Source organism: Stegodyphus dumicola, chromosome X1, assembly GCF_044657685.1.
Source record: "Stegodyphus dumicola isolate Sdum_Otavi_A_Nest chromosome X1, ASM4465768v1".
NCBI classification, from domain to species: Eukaryota; Metazoa; Arthropoda; class Arachnida; order Araneae; family Eresidae; genus Stegodyphus; species Stegodyphus dumicola.
This window is the reverse complement of record NC_140780.1, coordinates 118,934,719-118,949,105: the sequence shown is the minus strand read 5'-3', so window position 1 is coordinate 118,949,105 and position 14,387 is coordinate 118,934,719. Positions and strand designations below refer to the sequence as shown.

Below are 14,387 nucleotides of genomic sequence, written 5' to 3'. Positions count from 1 at the left end.
CTCGTAGTTTCGTGGAATGCTTTATGTTAAAATATGATTGCGAAATAGTACATCACTTTATGAATTACTGATCGACACAACAGTGATATGCAGATTACATTCTACTAAAGAGCGCTATGTTTGCTGTGAAAATTCAACATGTGGTTATCTATTGGCTAAATAAATTCTGGATCTTAACTCAGAAATATTTAAGCAAATATTATCAACTACTCTTTCGAAATCCAATGAAATAAGTTGAGACTTACAAAGCAGCATTTAAGTTTCTATTAAATGTTAATGTGCTATCCTGTCACCCTTATTTCCCTGCCATAATGTAAATTTCTATCATGCGCAATATTCATATTAGATATAAAGACTGAAGCACTTAAAGGAAGGCTTTGGAGGGTGAAATCAGAGCATGTTCTGCCTGCTTGATGGCCACGTTACTAATTTTGATTCTCTAGCGATCAGTATCTGTGGCTATGAACTATTCTTGCCCTTAGGCTTGTTTTAATTAAATTGTGAAGCCTTTAGGCTATACTTAAATTCCATTAATTTTAGTTTATCCATTATCTTTGATTTAAATCCAAAGTTATCGGCTTCTGCAAGCACGATTGTTGCTGTCTGTTAAACTTTATTTGGGTTAACAAAAGGATGCTTTACACCCTTTCCCTCTCTTGTGGTCTATATAAGACACAGGAAAAATTTACAAGTTGTTTTTCAAAGTTCTGATCTAATTGTACGCTAGCTAAGAAGGCCAGATCTTATAGTCTAATATGAGATAAAAAATAAAAATAAAAACTTGTTCATCATTGTGCTTTTTAATCTATGTGATACGGTTGTAATCAGCTGTGTGTCTCACGGATGCTATTCGATATATCTAATTTTCGCCAGTGAAGCAAAGTGGGACAGAAGAAGATGAGATGATGTTTTTGATGCAGAAGAAACATGATGTAGTGTGCCTGCCCTGGCAAATATTCTGTTAAACATTAAACTCACTTTGTAATGCCCATTCTTCAGTGTTCGTCTGAAAAATATTATGAGCTCTCATATAAAAGCAAAAGCTTGTTTGTACGCTCAATGCTTATCACCTCTCCGTATTCTGTGTGGCACCTGTATGTGTTAACACTGCATTCAATATTTAACTAAATGTTAATAAAACATTACTCGTAACTTCAGAAAATGCCAATCTGCTACATGTAAGCGGAATTTAATGTAAGCAAAGAGTCATCAATAGTACATCAATCACTTGATCATATCACTTGCTTAAGCATATTAAAAGTCTAATAATTTCGCAGTTCTAATCTTGTCCGCAGTCTAATAATTTACACTGGATTCACTAAATCAACTCATATTTTAAAACCCTTGGTTTTATCCATTAATGTTTAATGTCACAAACGTAAAATTCCACGAACTAATCTCACTAGTAATCAAGTGGATAAAAACCCTGAACACTAGTATGTTAAACTGGGTTAAATCCTTTTTGAACAGGTTAGCTCTACGGGCCCTTTCGTGAATACGAATGCATTTTCCTTCGCGAGTCCTCCCCGAAGCCATCCTTTTCCTTAGGCAGATAGCCTTAATGGGCTTTGCAGTGACTGAGTCTAATCCATAATATAAGGTTAGGTTATTTGATTATGGTAAAACACAGATGGAATATCTGCCTAAAGAGAACTTTCTAAGGTTAACTGTCTCATATTCACGTTACACAAGGGGAAACTACGAAACCAACCATGCCGCCAGTCTGTTCGCTTGAGATCTAACCCTGAGTCTAACTTCTAGTATTCAGGTCTTTTAACCACTCAACCACTAGTCCGTGATCTTAGACTAAAAATAAATTAGTGATCTAGCTTTCAGAAATTCTTAAAAATAAGGTTTCATTGACAACACTTTGAAGAGAAAAATACGATTAGATTTTGAATTGATTAATTTATTTATTTATCTTCGTGCTATGTTTTGCTGCTCAGTAAGACACAATTAATTAACGAACATTGAAACGAGAAAGAAATGAATGCTAATTCTTTTATAAGCCATTTGAATGTACTAATAGCTAATCTGTTGCAGACTCTGCAGATATTATGTTATAAGATGGAAGATGCTGTCCCTAATTTTAATACTTGTTCACGTCTTAAATAAATAAATCAAGCCATTTCTAATCTGTAATATGTTTGCATTCAAATCATATTTTGAAGAAGAACCATATTTTGAAGTCTCCTTCTGCTATTTTATGGCTCTAGCTTGACGAGCTAACTTGAAACAAAACTCGTTTTTATAGGTTTATTAAATGTCGTTAGAACTGTTTTAAAAAGTGAAAATGGAATTAAGTCATTAAATCTCAGTTCAATAGAGCAGTAATAAGTCTTATTAGGTAAATAAGATGATAATGATTGTGTGGATAATGGACTCAGTTGGTGATACTTACAAGAGAATGCTTCAGTCAGAGAAGTGATTCGTCTTTGTAGGAATCTACAATTTAGTGTTTAATAATTATGAATGCTTCTCAAAAGAAGCGAACATAAAATGCATTTAGATACTGTCCTATCATACTTCCATTTGATAACTGGGTATAGTGTTCTAGAGATTAATTATTTATAAATAATTTGTACTTTTTGTTTTTAACTACCATCATATTGCAATTAGAGGAATCAAATACAAACCAATACGTATACCACACAGACATTCACATAAAACTGGCTTTTTAGAACTCAAAATCTAAAATCTAAAATATAATTCATAGCATACACAAAACACTAAATCTGAAATAAAAATGTAAATTAACTATTTTAATAATGATATTTCCTTTCTGCTGTCACTTATTCTTTCTTGTTTGTAACGCAGGTATCTCGTATTTTACCAGTGATAATTTAATCTTTGCTTTATGCATAAATTAAATCCCCATCTAAAATAAGTAATCACATAATTTAGCTACCTAAATTTTGTTAATGAAATATTAGTCTGAAGTATGCTTTATATTTTCAAATTTCAATTTTTGTTGTCTTGGAAATAATAAAATAAAAATCAAATGGTATCAGTAAAGCAAATTCTACTTTTAACTTACATATTTTCAAAGCACACGAGGAAAATAAGAGAAATATTTTGCTTATAATTTTGAGAATCACGATACAAGTGGTCATGTTAAAAAGACATAACTATATGTCCTTAATCTGATAGTTCTGATTAATTTTACATTATCTTCCTTCAATCTGTTGCTCTTTGTTTAGTTTTCAAGCACTGAAAAACGTCAAGGAAAAACAAAACACTAAATTTAAAACATAAATGTTTAATGCTTTATTGCATATCGTGCACATAAGTACTAAATGAATCCAACATCAATATGTTTAGAAAAGAATGAAATTTTGGTACAAAGTGCAAAACTTATTTCATAAATAGAACTGGACCATTACAGATTCTGACTAAACAAAAGTACGAAATTCTCGTAGTTACAAATAACAGTTTACTTATTTTCCTGCAGCTCAAAATTGCTGCAATAGTATATTTATTTCAGTTCATTACAGCTTTCGATTATTTGCTCTTTTAAATCAAAATCTTAGTCTTGACTAAGATGAAATAATTTCAATTGAAATCCACATCACGATCTCAAGATTCAAAGCTTTAAAATATAGAGTTAGAACTGCCTATGGCCTGTGTTCTAAGTTAGGACACTAACAAATTTAAATGAATCGCTTCTTTAAAAGTAATTAAAGCATTAAAAGTTCATTTAAATAATCCGATTATTTTTAGTATAAATTTAATTTCACATTACTTTCAATAATACAAAGTTCAATAATATTTTCAACTAAACAAACCTAAGTGAGACAAAAATTATTTTTAAATTGTCCATCTACAATGAAAATATTTTACCTACTGTAGTAGAAGATATTTTTATTTGATTGCGATGTGATGTTTTTTAATCTACTACAGATGTTTAAAAAATATGTATTAGGTAATGGATAGCTTTTTGATATGCTGAAATACAGAAGTTATTAAGAAAGATTAGCTTTACTCAGAATGTTTTCCCTCGCCCAGTTGCATTTTTTTATCATATTGCATATTACAGATACATTTTCTTGAACAACATGCAATAATCTGAACATTAAATTTTGAGAAAAATATTATATATTAACGATATTTCTAAAAATTGCGCTCTCGTATTCTATTTAAAGCTTCTTTTGATATTTTCTGTATTTTCACGGAAGAGCGCTTGAAAAAGCAAAATCTATTACGTATTAAAATGCTTCTCTAATAAAATAATATTTAAAGTTGCTTTTTGCTTAAAAGTTTGCAAAATCTTATATAAAATTTCATCATAAAGTAGCAAATCCTTCATATGCAACTGATTATTATTTCTTTGCAGTCCTCTGATTGCATCTCTTTCTCATATATGTCTAGAAATATACCTAGAAATCTATTAATTTTGCCTTTGTCTTTTGTTATAATTGGAAGGTAATAATTTATGCATTTATGCGTCTGTAAAATTTTAAATAAGAGACCATAAAAAAGCTAATAGATAAATAATATATACTCATTCCAATAAATCACATTTTTCATTTAAAATAAATAACCAACATAATCACTTTTTTTGGGGGGGGTACTACCTGATTTTATGAGATGTGATTCCTTTCTTATTATTGCTAGTTTAAGTAACCATAAAAAGCGGACAAGTATTAAGAAGGTAACAAAACTAATATAAATTGCATGTTTATAGTTCTTCCAAATTTAGTTTAAGTAAATTTCATATTTCAGAACTTAAGTTAAGCATTTCTAAAAAGGTATAAGATATTTTTAGATCCATTAAATTGCATTACAGATTTTTTCCTAAAGATTAAGAACTAAAAGCGTATTAAGCAATATCCTTCATTGCAAAACGAACGGACATTAATGTTATACCAGAAAAAAATGTGCATTTCATAGAATAAGACAAAAATGTTAAATATAGTTTGCATGCAATTACCCATTATATGAAGATATTGTTTTAAAGGTTTAGATCTTGAGGTTAAATACTATTCTTTTAACTTTCCTAAAAATTTCTCTGTTTTATTGATAAGATGCCGATAATTTGTGAATTTTAATTAATATATGTCTTAAATCCTACTTTGTATTAGTAACATGCTTTTTTCAATAATAATTAATATATCAAGTTTAATTGTGAATAATATTCATAATTTCTTGCAAGCGGGGCTTCTACATAGATTTTTCATCCTTAGTAACTACGAAAACATTTTCTGATAACTTTATTCGACTCTGTAAATTGAAACAAATCATTTCAAGAATACTCTCATTATTTAAACTTAAAACTCTTCGTTAATCTTAACTCGTCATTAGTCATTAACATTAATTGTCTAATTTTCGATATTCCAACTAGTTGCTAAAGAAATTTTTATTCTTCTCGCAGATTCGCAATTTGTAGATACCTTTCACTAGCAGTTGCTGATCAGTGTAATTATTATGCAAATATGTGTTAAATTTAATTGATTCTCAATATCTCTGATATATTTTAAAATTCAAATCTCAATTTATTAGTATAATTAATAACGACAACTTCACGAATTGATAATAGAAAATAAACTTTCAAAATCTACATGATTTCGATTAATCAAAATCAGTTGCAGACCAGCTCTATATGACAGATTTAAATCAGTGAATAAAACTTTAACAATTGATAGAAGACTCACACAAAGCTTATAAAGTCACATGAATTCGGTGTGAAATTACTTTTGGTTAGGTTCACAACACTATACATAATTATCACTTGTTTACACAAAATTGACATGTCATTGGCTATATTTACTCTTCACTCATCGTTATATAATACAATGGGCTGCTTATTCTAAGTAAATAAAGAAAGAAGAAGCCACGTTAGTGAATTTAATTGTACTAACTTAGTATGATGCAACATTCAAAATTCACAATTGCCAATTTATTGTTCAGAATTCTTTGAAAACCAACAGTTGAAATAATATTCATAACATCGGATATCACAATTATAATAAAATAATAACAAATAACTTTTTTAATTAGTGATATGATTTAAGATGTCCTTAGAGTTTTTGAAACAAGTCTTTTGTTATCTGTAACCACTGCATAACCAAACAAAGAATTTTCACAACCGTTCAACACCATAAACAAAACCTAACAATTAATAAAAATACTTCTTTTGTTCGTATACATGTTGCTAATGAACATTAGTGAGGGTAAGTTTAGTTATAATTTACATATTTAAAGTATTCTAAATTTATGTAGATTTTCAAAATGTCATCATAAGCGAAAAAAGTTCCTTTCTAAATTATAAGCTTTTCTGAGATTATCTAAGATACACAGATTTGACTTTTTAATTCACTTGAGAAACCATGATATATTTAATTAAATAAGCATTTTATATGCAAAAAGTAAAAAATATTAAAACCATGTAGCTTTATGCATTTCTGTAAGTCTCATAACATACAGAACCTTGCTTTTAATATTTTTTAAATATTTATCTCCCCAACACAGTCATGAAATAAAAGCAAAACTTAGGAAACACTTGAAAATTTAAATATATTTCTTTTTGATTCCTTTAAACTATATCTCAAATAAACTATATCCCTTAACTTATAATCTCAAATAAATATCGAATAAGAATTCATTAACATTAAAGGCTTATAAATAATAGTTAGGCATTAAAATTATGTATTTCACATTATGTAAATATGGCATTAGCGACTTCGACTTCGAAGTTTCCAACGACTGTATAAGAGAAAAACGTTTGTTAAACCGTTTTAAAAAAACACTCACTGTCAAGCCAATCCTCAAATTAGTGTTACATTTTGATCAATAAATTCAAAGAAGCAAAGGAAAATATAAATGCAAACTTAGATTATAATAGTTTTCTCTTTAAATAAATAATCCTGTCTTTTCTAAAGTACCACGCCACGCCAGTAATCTAAATGTTCATTTAAATCATGTCATCAGATGTAAAAATAATCCAAGTTTGCATTAAATACTCAATAGATAATCCCATCTTTCCTAAAGTAATAGGCCACGCCACTACTTTCTATGTTCAATATCATTAGATCGTGCCAATAGAAAAAATAAAAAAATTCAAGTCTTTGAAATTTAAATAGAGTATTCAAAATCAGTGGAATATAATTGGATCAGGATTTGATTCTCTGCAAAACATGAGTGGTAGGTTTTGCAGTTTACTCAGGAACAGTAGTATATGTGAAATTCTTTAACGTGAAAAGTTTTTAAAAAGAATGCAAATCCTGCAGCAATTAAATCTTCCTTCTCTGCTCAATAAAATTAGCAAATGTAATCGTTGTGAGGAATGTTGCATTATTCAAATTGTTTAAAATATTGAACCAAGATAACATATTTAAAATTTTGTTTAATATATTTTAAATTGATGAAATTTTATTTTTATTATAGCTTTACAATCAGGTTCCTCAAAATTATTTACTGGCATACCTGATGACCTATTTCCAATACTGACCTGGTCTGCAAAACAGTAATCTGCAACAGTAGGCTGCTGTTTCCAAAGTGAATACAATGTAGACTTCTTTAGAAAGCCCTCCCCTACCTTTGGTATAGATCTCGATTGTTTTGCTTTAATTTACTGCTTGCTCATTACCTGAGTTGTCAGATTAACTGCTTGCCCTTTACTTGAATTTAAAAAACACATCTTCGCCTGCTTTCCACTGGCATATAATTTCTAATTCATACGCTGTTCAGCATTTTAGAATTCAAAATGAAATGCATTCACTAATGTGGCTGCTGTGAGCATTACGCGCTACCATAGGTCGCAACCTTAATAAGCAATCCTGTTTTACACAACGATCAGCGTTTCAAAAATGTAAAGAAGTTAACAATCAACAACTCTAAATATGTATATAATTACATATCTATACCTATTATAGAGAACATATGTGATGTATGTTTTAGGCATAGATATAGATATGTATGGTTTTCACATTTTTCATTTATGAATAAAGTAATTTAAGCACATTGTAAATATTACTTAATTTACACACATTAAATAGCTCACTGTTATTTATAGTAAAATGGAGTGACATATCGTTTTCACTTATTCATATACAAAATCACTTTCGCACATTCAGTAGCAGGTGATTTTCCAAGCAAGTTTAAAAGGAACAAATAAAGAATAAAATCTTTGATATGATTTTAGAAGTTGCACAGCATTATTCTGCATTAGAAAAGCGTTCATTATTCTAGAAGTAGCCAAAAGAAATTTATTAACATTTTTAAAATAATCCAGTCCTAACTAATGAATTCTAAATTAAATAAAATTATACAGCGCTTAGTTTTTTAAAGAAACTTTGTCATAAGGTCAAAAGTATTTAACAGATAAAGAAATCTTAGGTGATAAAGTTCATAAATTTAAGAAAGTTGCTAAGAGCAAATTCACAAAAGAGCAGCCACATCAAGCAGAACAACAGCACATAGGCATACAAACTGGCATCGAACTATAAGCTACTCAGTTTCTAGAGAAATATTTTAATTAACAAGTTCACAACTTCGCAACATTACATCTGCTTAATACTGATTATATCTTCTATTAACCTTAGGACTTAACCTATTAAAAGATTTAAAACTGGAATTGTGAAAATTTGTTCATCAGTGTCAAAAACGCTTTCAGTGAGACCTGTTGACTTCACGATTAGAGTTTTCCGTTTGGAACAATCCGTGGCTTAAGCCCAGAATCACGTAATTTTTTATATTCTTAACAGCAATAAATTTCTTTATTTCAAATATCCGTTTATCATCCGACTTCAAAGCTCTTAAACCAAATATGAGCTGAATATATTGATATAAAAATAAACACAGTTCTTCATGCGTTTAAATTCGGTTCAATTTCCTAGATACGTTCAGAGATTTGACTAAGAGTTTTTGTATTGTGTAAGCGTTTGATGTCTGTATAAAAGACAAAAATTTCTACAGGTCACTCCATTTCTTGCAATATCCAACAAATTCAAAAATTGAAGAGTTATCTCATAAAAGTTTCAGTTGTGAGTCTTACTCAGTTAGCTCATTCTTATAAAAACAACGGCATTTTATGATCACTAATTCTGAGAAAACTGCGACCAGTGTTCGCCGGCCTAAGGGAATGGGTTAGAAGACTAAAAATGATTTCAAAATTCAGTGTAAAAGATGGAATAATATTTACTCATTTTTATATTTAAGTACAAGCTGAATAAATAATAAGATTACAATAGCTAAATTTTGCACAAAAATTGCAAAACAACTTCAAGCTTAAAAATATTTTAGTATACATTTTAATATACCTATATAAATATATGTATATGCATATATATGTATATATGGTATGTTATATAATAAAACTGTTAATAATATTCTTAAAGGTTTTTCTACACAACGTGAGAAAACAAGTACATAAATGTTACTAGCTAAAGTTTCATATAAATAACTGCATGTATAATTCTGTATAAATATATTCAAAGTTACCACGAAAATATAAAGTCAAATTGAGCTAACCTGTATGAACGTCTGCAATGAAATATTTGTTCCAAATATTAAATATAAAATGATAACATACAGACTGAGATACTTAAAGAAAATTTGTTGATTTTTGAAAATGTAGCATAAATAATAACTTACAAAACCTTTGAAATGTTGCGCATTTTCAATTTTGGTTTGGTTTCGTCTTTGAGATTTCCCACTGTTTCACTTCTCCTTGTTTATCAGGAAAAGCATAAAATTTAAATTCGAATCTTGTTTAATAATTAATTATGTGACAGTCTCAGATGACTTGAATAGCTGGAATGACATTTGACATTCACTTAGAAACAAACAGATTTCCATATGGACATTAATTACGCATATCGGCGAACACTGGCTTATACAAAATGTATGTTTATACACGGTTGTCAGAGGGGATGGGAGAAATTTAGGGGCAACATAGCGGCGGATTAGTCTCTAGTTAATTATTTTAATGGCTTTGGTGCTTGTTCATGGTCTCGTGAAAATGAACTCATTGTAGTGATTCCACCTGTTCTCTTCACTATCCATGCCTGGTTTCATTGGCTCGCCAACTCCTCCACAGGAAGTACCGGAACCAGCTGCGGCTACGCATCTAAAACCAGCTTCTTGTAACATGTCGAAAGCCTGTTCGAGAAAGTTGTGCTTAAGAAAAAAACGAGCAGAGTATCGACAATCACTGCCTCGGTCTGGATCACGACTCTCATTAAGCGTTTCGCCAAACACTTCTCGACACAGATTCACACGGCCACTAACAAGGATTCGAGTTAACTTTCGAAATTTTACATCAGCCAAACCATCCCTACCAAAAGCAAAAGTACCACGGTACCCGATGATGATGTACCCTGCAGGGCCTGTTGGAGCTCCAGAAAGGGCAGGTGTCGGAGAAAAACGGACAGCGTTTGAAATCAAAGGTAAGTTGACAGCCGGAATGGCATCGAGTTTGGCTATGAGACCAGGAAGATTAAAATATTCGGCTTCATGTCTTAGTCTCCTTCTCTCGTGGAAATTTTCCGGCAAGACGATTTTCTGATCCCTTAGATAGTCTAAGATGTATCGGAACAGCACTCCGTCCCTATCTACGAAAAACTTGCCTTTTGAATCTCGGTACGGGCCAGATGAAATTGTCCCGCCAAAAATTTGTGCAAGCAAAGAGTTGGATTCTCTTGTCAAAGTTGCAAGGGATGTGGTATAGAAGACTCCACCAACGTTTAGCTCTATCACTGGGGGAAATTCAGATTCATCCCCTTCTTCAGTGCTAGTCGCCATTTCTGGTATCTACCAAAAAAACCCGCTTGTTTCTTTGTTGTGTAAAAAGATTTGCTCCCCTTGCAAAGTTACGAATCGCTCCCCTCCGTATTTAGTCAAGAGATCTGTTGGGAGGGGAAAACGGAGACTCCTGATGTGAAGGAATGTTCAACAGATGCTGAAGCATTCCCGGCGATGCATTGGGCTGTACGGTTCCAGATTCAGTGGATCATTCGTTTCTCTCTCTCCCCCTTTATTTATGAAGAGAGTATTTCGGAAAAATCGATATACGGAGAACTGAGTTGATACTGCCATCTGGTGATATCGTTTGATACCACAATAGCACCTCATTTTCGATCAACGTTTGCTCCTTGTTAAAATATATGATTTAATTTATGATAAAAATTTATTATAATGATTAAACGATTACTAATAAAACTAAATTTATTTATCAGCGAGTGTATTAGAAATTTTATTGTTTCAGAAAGACGTTTAAGGGCAAAGGCTAAAATTTCAACCTTTTTAACATTAAAACTATAAATTTTATATAAAATTTTATATTCTTTGCATAGAAGGTCTTCCAAAGGCAGAGTGAATAAATAATAGTTGGCTGGCATGGATTCTACTATTGGCTGAAATTAGCTCTAAGAATTGTTTCACGGTTTCCTTCATGAGCAATAGTACTATGAATCCTCTAGGAAAACTCTTTAAGTATCCTTTTTCATAAATGGCATATGTATATTTCTTGTAATTCTTAATACAGTTTCCAATAATGAACTATAATGAATTTGTAGACGGAATAATGAATTTGTAGACGGAAATAATTCATGAACGGCGCCATATTCAGTGAACAAAACTAATAGTAGTAACATGAAATTTATTTTGTTTTAGCAAATGCAGAAATCAAGGAGTAACAGAGAGTCGCTGAATAATTTCAAATTTAAAGAAACACAGTCTTTAAAAAACAATTAAAATGATGACATTGCACAATAAAACAAACCTTTTTTATTGAGAAACAGAAAAAAATTCAATGCTTTTATAAATATCTTCAAACACTGGGAAATATTTGGGCTGGAAAACTCGCAATGTTTCAGATGTATTAATGAAATATCTGATACGGACACCACGACTTCATTGTACAGCCTATTAAATTATACGCATTTTTTACTGCACTTCATTTAAACTTATTTCCTCGATTTATTCTAATTTAAGTAACTGATCTTCAAGCAAGTTGAAACTGACAAAAAAAATGCAGATTTTGGATTTAAACACTTCTGTAATAAGAAGTATATGGTTACGACCAACGACTGCGAAAATAAATATCGGGTAAGGACTTTTATGCTGGATAATTGGTTGGTATATATATATATAGTTACGTTTTGTATTGCTGATTGGAATAAAAAAGGGAGGTGCACAACTGGATATTATAGCAATCCCATATACAAAATTTCACCTTTCTGCGGCTAATCGTTTCTGAGTTATGCGTATATACTCATGCATATATACAGACGTCACAAAAAAATCCGTTTTGAATCCATTTCAAAACAACTTTACAATCTGTTTTGAAAAAAACAGTCCTTTATTCTCTTCGCACTTCACACAAAAAAAAAAAAAAATAAATAAAAATCATCTAAATGAATTCGGGAACGGTCGAAAGGGATATTTCCGTTGAAGTATGATACCCGAAATCTTTTGCGATTACAATACTTCCCTTACTTTGTGCAAGAAAGTCAAAAAGGCATTGGAAAGTCCTACAGCGTGTCAAAGCAACACGGCCTTTCTAATTGGAAAACGACTAACCCAGCGACTAATAATTTTTCGCTGAAACTGCAGTGCCCACCGGTGGCGGAGAGCCAGCACCAATGAATATGTACAGAAGAAAATGCTGGCTGCATGAATTAGGTTAGGTTAAGCTATTTGATTGTGGTAAAGCAAACGAATACTATCTGTCATAACGGGAGGGATGCCTTCACGGATGGCTTTTGAAGAGAAACTGGCTCGTGTCCATATCACACATGGTAAACTTATAAGGTATTTCTCCCACTTTCCTAGCGTCCTTCGTGGTGTAGTGGTTCTGCACACTGGGCCGGTATTCCAGAGGTCCTTGGTTCGATTCCCGGCGAAGGCGGTTGCTAATTTTTCATCTCTCTGGCTTCCAAAAAAATCCAAATGACTCTACAAGTGGCGCTCGAACTAAAAGGGTTGTGGATGATGATTCTCCGCACCCAGGATTTGGCGACTACGTCCCCTAAAATCCTAGTCGCCCTTTAAAAAGGGAAGTATATAAGGTATTTCTCCCACTTTCCTAGCGTCCTTCGTGGTGTAGTGGTTCTGCACGCTGGGCCGGTATTCCAGAGATCCGTGGTTCGATTCCCGGCGAAGGCGGTTGCTAATTTTTCATCTTTTCTGCCTCTAAAAAAATCCTAATGACTCTACAAACTGAGGGCTACAAATATATAAAAGTTAAGTTTTTAGAGCTCCAAAGCAAATGTCAGGGTTTAATGCCTTATTCCAGGCTACTTATTTCACATGGTACTAACTGTAGATGTCGATAAACTGTATTCTCGGCAGGTATAGATCTGGCTAATTCCATTCTGTATTTTTTTAATAATGCTCCCCATATCTTCAATGTAGAAGGTTTTACATTTACAGCTCATCATACGCATGAATTTTTTATATGGAAAATGTTCACCAATGAAAAGTGAAGTCCGGTCAAAAATTATATGAAGTTTTGGCCTTCCGGATAAGATGAAAGGTAAAAACTAATTTTGTCACTTATCTGCTTTATCCAGTGTTCATTGAGAACACAATAATTTCCCCTGAGATACGTATGACTCTCAAGAAAACGTTCACTATCCTTAAAATCTTACGAAAGACCGAAGGAATGCAAAATTCCCCATTCAACAGAAAGAACTTGGAGAAGATTTTAAGCACTGAAGCAAAGGAAACTGATAAGGATAAAAAATTACCATTTCCTAAAGGAAGAATTTCTTGCATAGCCGCAATGTCATAAGTACCTGTTCACTATTTTCTCTTCTAGAACTTCGAGACTTTCTAAATTTCCACTACAGACTTGAACGAAATTCTTTTTGACAGCTCAACTAAAGAACTTAAATGGAATCAGGGAATTAAACTTTTTGATTCAGTGATCACAAATACCGTTATGATGCTTTAAAATATGTTGATTTTGTGTTTAGTTTTCCAACAACTATGTATTCCAGCAGCCTTACATAGTCTTTGTTTAGAATAAAAAAAAATGGGAGTAACAATAAAAGAATAGTACCGTAAAAGTATATTCCGTTACCTTAATATGGATGGAGTATGAATCCTAACATCGTAAATCGATTCATATTAGTAAATTTTCAGTTAAAATGTGCAAATAGCCTGGAAAGCAATTAAAATTGTTTCAGTCGAAGATAAATTATCTGTATCTGATTTTCATGCATTTGGAGGCTTGCTAGTTCAGTGTAAAATAAAATTACTGTAATATGAAATTGGATGGGATTAAAACGTTCATTTTAAACCAGGTTTGCTATAGCGGGTTTTGATTGCATATGGCGATTAGCATTGGTAGTTCATTTTCTCAGTGGAACTTTAGAACTGATGGCAATAAATAAAAAATAACTTATTTTTTAACCCAAAGAAGCAGAATAATTCAAAGATGTTGA

At 31.6% G+C, this 14,387-nt stretch overlaps 1 protein-coding gene across 1 annotated transcript; it reads right to left on the bottom strand.

Annotated features, from left to right (window-relative positions):
• Positions 1–3,243: 3,243 nt before the first annotated feature.
• Positions 3,244–10,944, bottom strand: LOC118195601 (BTB/POZ domain-containing protein KCTD12-like). The gene has a single exon (XM_035366937.2). It carries the CDS (start codon positions 10,738–10,740, stop codon positions 9,943–9,945), a length of 798 nt encoding a protein of 265 aa, XP_035222828.1. The 5' UTR covers positions 10,741–10,944; the 3' UTR covers positions 3,244–9,942.
• Between the last annotated feature and the right edge of the window lie 3,443 nt (positions 10,945–14,387).

What these genes read in the sequence shown, in the direction of transcription:
- LOC118195601 (XM_035366937.2), bottom strand. Translation starts at nt 10,740, where the DNA reads ATGGCGACTAGCACTGAAGAAGGGGATGAATCTGAATTTCCCCCAGTG.